General features: G+C 57.5%; 1 protein-coding gene across 1 annotated transcript in view; it reads right to left on the bottom strand.

Moving 5' to 3' along the window:
• Positions 1-135: 135 nt before the first annotated feature.
• LOC112548035 (golgin subfamily A member 3-like) overlaps positions 136-7,576 on the bottom strand; it is an 11,570-nt gene continuing 4,129 nt past the window's right edge. Inside the window, exons 6-17 of the mRNA XM_025192040.1 lie at positions 7,230-7,339; positions 6,148-6,236; positions 5,648-5,748; positions 5,243-5,443; positions 4,538-4,688; positions 4,177-4,268; positions 3,845-3,964; positions 3,184-3,411; positions 2,768-2,897; positions 1,979-2,092; positions 1,600-1,710; positions 136-269 (exon numbers count right to left, since the gene is read on the bottom strand). Of these exons, the coding sequence (XP_025047825.1) occupies positions 136-269; positions 1,600-1,710; positions 1,979-2,092; positions 2,768-2,897; positions 3,184-3,411; positions 3,845-3,964; positions 4,177-4,268; positions 4,538-4,688; positions 5,243-5,443; positions 5,648-5,748; positions 6,148-6,236; positions 7,230-7,339 (1,581 nt within the window). The remainder of the gene's footprint in view (positions 270-1,599; positions 1,711-1,978; positions 2,093-2,767; positions 2,898-3,183; positions 3,412-3,844; positions 3,965-4,176; positions 4,269-4,537; positions 4,689-5,242; positions 5,444-5,647; positions 5,749-6,147; positions 6,237-7,229; positions 7,340-7,576) is intronic.

The raw sequence follows: 7,576 nt of genomic DNA on the forward strand, positions 1-7,576 counted from the left end.
GGGAAAGAGCCAGATAAGCAGCAAGGCACTGGCACCACAAAGCCCAGGAGACCCAGACTCCATGCCTGGAAGATCTGGCCCAAGGATAATGCTTTCCCCTTGTAGCTAGGGCTGGAACCAGTCCCTGCAAAGCACTCACCCTGCCCCACCGTTGGCCATGCCTTTGTGTGGATCTTCTGCTTTGGCTTCACCTTTGTCTAGCATCACTTCCTTCTTCCCAAGCAGCTCACCCTGGTTATAGGTGCTACTTCCAAGTGGCCTGTTAGAGACTTACACACAGAACAGGTTTCCCTGCCTCCTTATCACCTCCAGGCTGGGCAGAAAAGTTCCCTTATTGTGACTTATACACTTCACAGCCACCCTATTCCACTTGACTTGAACCCTGTGAGAATCCACAACAACCACAAGCAGTTGTGTTGTGACTTAATCTAAAGCTTAGGAGGACAAAAGTAGATGTGGTAATGGTTTCTCAGGGATTTGGGGAGGCTTGAAAAGGATTCCAGGTAGGGTCCCACTTCGATGCCCGATAGGTTGAGTAGAACCTGACTCCCTGTGTTCACACCGTGCCTGGTACAAAATGGGGTCCCATTCTTGGCTGGTCCCTGGGCAACCCCACAATAAATGTGGCCATGGATAAGAATGAAGCCCAGCAGCCAAAACTGCATCGTCTCAGCTCAGACCTGGTGGCGGGAAGTGAGGCCCTGGCAATTCACAAGAGGAGGGAATACTGAAGGTCCCAGCAGCTGGGCATGAACAGTCTGAGCACAAGCACAAGCAACAACCCCATCACATCCCAGGCCATCCCTCCTGCCTGGGTTAAGATGAAGACCAGGCTGTACAAGCTTGAGCAATTTGCTGTTCACGTCACCCAGCCATAGGCAGATCCCTGCGTAGTAAAACCAGGAGTTTTTGGCACCCCAAGGGAGCACAGGAAGCAGACAACTCAGTTCTGCCTTGCTTGGAGCTTCCAGGGGGATGATAAGGGGTTGTCCAGCTTGGGAGGGAAGACTCCTGTCAGAAGACCCCTACCAGGCTGGCATGAAAGACAGACACTGAAATATCCTGAGACATCTGTAATGGACCTGGATCACTTTAGAAGGAACCTTTTGGTGGTGTAGAAACTGCTTTCGCACAGTGACCAGATAGCATGGCAACCAGCCCAGAATACACCCAGTAGACAGAGACTTAGCTCTCTAAACTAGACAGACAGGCAGATGTGCATCTGTGTGGAAGGCTGCATTTCCTATCAATTCCCTGAGCCACAAACTGCCCAGATCTGACTTGGTTGGAACAGCTGGCATTTGGCACAGCAGAAAAGAGCAGGGAACCGTGGGTAGAAAGGAGCCAGCTAATCATACCCAGCTGGCTGCCAGCTGGAGCTGAGTACACTGCAGGTCATCTGAGATCATGTCTACTAGGAACTGACCCTGGACCAGGACAGCTCAGCTGTGGGATCAGCTACTCAAGAGACTGCACCCCTGTCCCAACACTACAGCACCTGGCATGGGACATAGTGGGTAGTCCCCTCTCTAGCTCGCATCTGCACACCAGGCTGTCAGTATTCACCAGTACTCAGTACACACCAGTGCTCAGACCTACCTGCTGTAGCATCACCAATCCATGCATGGGTTCCAGCTCCTGCTGCTTCCTTGGGGGCTGCTGGATGATCTGTCTTCACCACAGTGCCTGAGCTGCCTAGGAGGGAGACCTCTGCAATTCAAGCAGTAGGGGGTCAACATGGCAGGAGGCCACAAGTGCTCACTGTATAGCATCTCCAGCTGGGCAGTGGGCAGAGTTTAGCCCAGCAGCCCCAGCACTGGAGCTTGACACCAAAACCAGGCCACAGCCAGAAGCCATCTTGGACTCTATGGGCATGGCTTGCTTCACACCCTGTCAGCTGATGCCACACATACCGCTAATGAACTTGTGCCAGGCTGCCCTTCTCAGTATGAGGGGAACCTGGCACTTGGGGCTTTACCTTTAGACATAAGCTTTTCCTTCAAGGTCTTGATGAAGCCTGATGTGTCGGCCTGTGGTCCATGGTAGCTTGCTGGGGGTGCAGGGGCTACCCTGCCATCAGCCTGGAGAGCAGCTGGGTAATGCAGAGACAGAGCGTCATTCCCACCTCCACACTGGGCACAGAGAGGGGCTGCTGCAATTCAGAGGCAATGCCAAGGACACCTTGCCTTCTCCCTAGGTGCTGAGGGAAGGGACCAGTGTTCCCAAGGGATGCAGGTGTGTTCCCAGCCTACGACGGTTGCTGGGAGCGACCCATCCCTTTGAGACAGCTCCTGGGCCAAGCAGGGACAAATACGTTCCATGGGTGGCCGTGCCCTGGCTATGGTGGGCAACAGGGGCCAGCACCCCCGTCTCCCACATCCACAGGCTTCTGCTGCCTGTGTGGAAGGTGATCTTCTCTCTCAGCTGCCAGAAGTAACAACTCCCCACCAGTAGAAGCCAGCAAGGCCCTCAGAGACCCAAAAAGCTAGCACTACTCCCTGGGGCAGGGACCTGCTGCAGCCCCCTCCAGCACAATATGCTCAGATGGAGCTGCACCTTCCCTCTGTCCCCCACAGGTACAACAGGGCTCCTGCCACAGTCCTGTCTGCACCAGAAATCCAAGAGCCAGGCCTTGCCTGAGCAAAGGTTGAGGGATCAGCCCTCACTGCCATGTCCAATGCTAGGCTGCCCTGCCTTGCCCTGGGATGGGCGCAGGCTGAGGGAGGTGACCAGGCGTACGGTAGTCCCTAGTGACCTTCTCACCCACCTGTGTGGCATGTGTCCCTGTTCCAGACTGGTCCTTGTGAGGTGGGGGCTTCTCCCACCAAATGGGGGTCACCAGCCATCTCAGGGGAACTTCCAGTATCCAGGGCCAATGGCAATCCAGCTGCAAACACCTGGCAAATCCACCCCAGGGTCAGCTGCAGCAGGTGGCCCCATCCTTGGACAGCCCAAGCTGCCAGCAAGGGAGGGGGCATGAATAGCCACTCACCTGGCTTCACCTGGGGCCCAGGCAAACTCTCTGCTTCTGAGACTCTTCTCCCACTCCAAGGGGCCAACTCCTGCACACATCCCCATGCCCTCTATGCCCCACATGCTGTGGGCCTTGCTTTCTGACTCATGCAGCTCAGTCCCACCCTGCTTCCAGCACAGCACTGCCCATTCTGCACCTGCCAACCTCACCTGTGTCTGCTGTGCCACCTGCATCGCCTCTGCCTGCTGTCCCAGCTCCATCGCTCCCACCTGGGGCCTCAGTGGCCTGGGCAACATCTGCTGGCCCGTCTCTGTCTCCATCTCCTCCTGCACCAAGGTCTGGGCCACATCTGCCTCCTGGGCCATCTCCCTGCACTCTGGACCACATGTCTGTGCCAGCTGTCCTTGCTGGATTTGCTGCAAAAGTCTCTGCCTCTCCTAAAACACGTGTCAGGAGGGTCCTGCCCCACTCTAGCATCCAGCCCAGCATGCGCACACATCCTAAGGGGAGGGCTGCTCAGGGCACCATGGCCTCCTCAGAGACAAGCAACCCCAACACTGTGCCAGGCCCCCAGCTTTGTTGCCACCCAGGGAGCAGCTGGGCCTGCTCACCAGCCCACAGCCCCCCAGAGTCACTGGCCTAAGAGTTGTCTGAGGCTTGGAGTCTCCCAGTAGGGTGGACAGGGCCCAGGATCAGCTGTTCTCACACACCTTTATCCTCAACATGTCCCCTTACTCACCCCCACCCCATCCCGACCCTACTGGGGCCACAGCCTCTTGTTCCATCCCCAGCTATAGCCTGGTGCCACTCTGGGGACCTGCTGCCCTGATATGAATTCCTTGCTCCCACAGGGTCCTCTTGCTCACCCACCTCCGCCCACTCAGCTGCCAGGTCCCCGACGTGTCTCTCCCAGCGCTTGGTGTCCTCCTGGCTTTGCCTCTGGGCCATGGCTAACTCAGCCTCCAGAGCAGCTAGGCGCAGGGCGAGGGACTGGAAAACATAGGTTAACAGTGAGGGAAGCTGGTGGGCTCTCTCTCCCTTCACATTATGGCCAACTCCATCCCAAGAAGTGTCCCCACCCTCAGGTGTGCACATGTGTGTGCATGCATGGGTGCACATGTGCCCCTGACCAAGGCCCTAATACTCAGCCAGCAAAGTCTGGAGCACCCTCCCCTGCAACACCCGGGCAACCGAGCTCTCACCTCATCTGTGGCTGAGGCCTCCAGAGTCTGTTCATCTCCATCCAGGGCTGTAGGGCTCCCCTGCGGGATCAGGCCAAGGCTGCTCTCACCCCCTGCAGAGAAGGGCATGAAAGAGAAGAAGGTACTGCCCTGGCAGATGGGGCAGGGAGGGTGTCTGCCTCAGCACCAGCCCCTCCTGCTGGGAGCAGTCCAATTTAGCACCCGTCCTTCCCCTGCTTTGGTTCTACCAGCTGTCCCTAGAGGAGCACTAGGCTGGCCTGGGGCAGGGATGCATGGGCAGGGAGTCTCATGGCTTCAGCCTCCCAGAGTAGGAGCAAGGCAAGACAGAGCTGGCACTATGCAGCCCCTGGCAGCACAGTACCGGCAGAGGCGCCCTTGGTTGCCTGTCCAGTGCCCTCCTCTTCCTGAGCCATTTCCCCACATTGGTCCTCTGGCTCTACCAGCCCCTCCAGGACTTGAGATGGGCCAGCAGAGTCCAGCTGATGCTGCTCAGAGCTCGTCTCCAAGGATGTCTGGCAGGGAGAGAAGGGGAATCGCAGGGGAGACATGTCAGGGGACTGGGTACTTGGATGTGATGAAACATGGAGCAGAGGCAGGTTCTGGGAGCAGAGGGGTTGACTCCCAGGGTGGGGGGCTGTGAGCAGGGGGAAAAGCCCCTCAGCTGGAAGGGCAGGAACATGAGACCAGTTGCTGCCGTCACTCAGTGCCCTGGGCAGGACTGTCCCCCTGGCACAGCAGAGGCCAAGGCTGAATCAGTAACAGCCTCAGTCCACACTCTGATCTGAGCTGAGCCTGCAGTAGGACCAAGCTCTTGCCAGCCTAGAGATGGGGCTGCACTGCTGCACACAGGCCGGGCAGGAAATCCCCTCAGGGCCATGCCATCGAATCCTGATATGTCTCCAGGCTCCCTCCCTATGGGCACTGGGCACTGCCAACTTCTCCTCCTCCCCCAGTTCCCCCAGGGCACAACTAGGCTGGACAGTGGTCATACTCTGCACAGAGGCCTGAGTGCCCTGGGCATGGAAAATCAGGCTGGCATGCCAGCTGAGTCCAATGGGGACACTACCTGGGTGCTCATGCCCCTCCACAGATGCCCTCTTTCCTGCAGGAGCCCTTCCAGCTGGGCGATACAGGTGTCCCGGGTCCTCACCTCAGCCTCTAGGTGGGATCGCTGCACCCTGCTCTCCTGCTCCAAGCCCTCCACGTGTCTCTGCAGGACAGGAAGGGGAGGGCTGGGGGCACTAAGCAGGGCTCTCCCAGGCCAATACTGGGGGATGGAGGGCCAAGGGCAGGTAGCAGGGGGAGGAGGGGGGAAAGAAAGGAATGCAGTACAGTTGGAAGGACTCAATGTCTAACAGGGATGGAGACAGGAGCAGCACTACAGGGGACAGAGACTGTCACTTGAACAGGTGGGGATGCCTGGGCTGGGCCTCAAGGCCTGGGACACACTGGACAGGACAGCCCTGCCCACCTGGGTGCTGTCCAGCTGAGCCCGGAAGAGCCGGTTCTCCTTCATCTTCACCTCATTCAGCTTTAGCAGGTCCTTCAGCTTCTGGTCTTTGGTCTCCAGGTCTGGAAGAGACAGAGCACAGCCCCAAAGCAGCAGCTAGGCACATGGATGGAGACTCCCCTCCCCACTCCATGAGCTACCTCAAGAAGGACCTAGGCTGGGTGGTGCTGGCACTGGGGGGTGGGGGTGGCGGGGGCAAGGGGAGCCAGGCAGGGCTGGGGGAGCTGTTACATGTCTCACCTGGGGGCAGGGGTTCTCCTATCTCCCTCTAATAGCCAGCCTTGACAGCTGCTACTTGCTAGCTTTGCTCTGGAGGGAGAAGCCAGGGCTGGGGGCCCTGGGGTGTAGATGTGATACATTATATAGGGACATGGTGCTGGGGAGCCCAGGGCAGGGCCGTGCCCCTTGTGCCCTAACAGACCACAGCTTGAGGGGAGGATGGGATGTCAGGAAAGACTCACCTGTTTGAGCCTGGAGGAGCCGCCTCCTGATCTGGACAAGCTCTTCCTTGGCCTTGTCTACTGCCTTCTCCATTTGCTTCTTGTGGCTTCTGTGAAGAGCAAGGCCAGTACCTCAGCATCACTCCTGCCCCCATGCTTTTGCTCCTGAAGTAGCTGATCAGCTCAGGCAGGCCCATCCGGTACCCCAGGACTCAGCAGGAGGAAGCCTACGTCTCAGGGGCAGCGAGTGTCATGCGCTTTGGGGAAAGGGCCTCGTACAAGAGGGTTCAATATATGCCAGCTCTTGGGAAGCGCCCCTCTCTGTAAGCCCCATGTGGCCAGGCTGAGTAGGAGGAGGGAGTGCAATATCCCCGGCTGGTTTTCTGCAAGCTGCCCCTTCAAAGGAAGATCTGTCCCCTCTGCTGCAGAAGCAACTTCCATTTTGTGTTCAAAGGCACTGTGTTCCCAGTGAGACATCCCCACACCATGCTGTCATACTCGACCTGCTTAGAACAGGACTCTGTCATGCTTTAGCAGTGGCTGGGCAATATACATGGCTTGGCCAGGCCGCTACACCCTGCATTTGTGACTCCTGTGGTCAAATGCTAGGTTACCCCAGCTGAGAACTCCGGTTTACCACCCAGATTAGACACTTGTTTGCTCTTGGTTTGTTTCCTTCCCATCCTATAAGATGAAGCTCTTTCAGCCCAATGTGGCTGTTCTGTGTGAATGTCATGTGTTCCCTTCACTCAGCTAACAAAATGAAGACCCCAGCAGGACCTACAGGGTCCGAACTTTTGCAGGAGAGGGTTAAACAGAGCAAAAGACCCAACCGTGCTGCTGTTCCCTTACGCTGAGGCCACAAGGCCCATTCCTCCAGAAACCCAGCCTGGCTACACAGCTGCCATGTAGCACAGCCGACTGGGGACAGTCACCACTGTCATGAGCGCAGAGTGCTTGGCTTGGCTGCAGTCTGTCTACTTGACTCAGATTCAGTGGCAGGTGTTAGATACAACTCTCCTATCAAGAGCCCCTTCTGCTGCACTCATCGCTCCATGCCTTGAAGGACACAGCCTCGGGGGAGCTGCCTGTCCTGCTGGTACCTTTTTGGGCTGCGCAGGGCACTGGCACTGTTTGCATAGCTGACGATGTCCCTGGTCAGGTCTGCCAGGCGGGACACAGCTGCCTCTGCTGCACTCAGAGCCACAGTCACCTGTCAGCAGAAGGGACAGTCAGCTCCAGTAAGGACCCTGCTGCAAGTGCCCAAAGGGGCCCGTACCTGAGTTTGACAAGATGGCTAATGTCGGTGTTGCTGACAGGCAGTGCAAGGGGGAAAGCCAATAGACCGGCCCTAGAAGTCAGCTTCTGCCTCAGTTTAGCCCCCTCCAGCAGTAGCTCAGGGACCTGCCCCCACATCCCTGGGGCAGCCCCAGCTGAGAGCAAGGGACCA

This window comes from Alligator sinensis, unplaced genomic scaffold (genome assembly GCF_000455745.1).
Source record: "Alligator sinensis unplaced genomic scaffold, ASM45574v1 scaffold900_1, whole genome shotgun sequence".
In the NCBI taxonomy this organism is placed as follows: domain Eukaryota; kingdom Metazoa; phylum Chordata; order Crocodylia; family Alligatoridae; genus Alligator; species Alligator sinensis.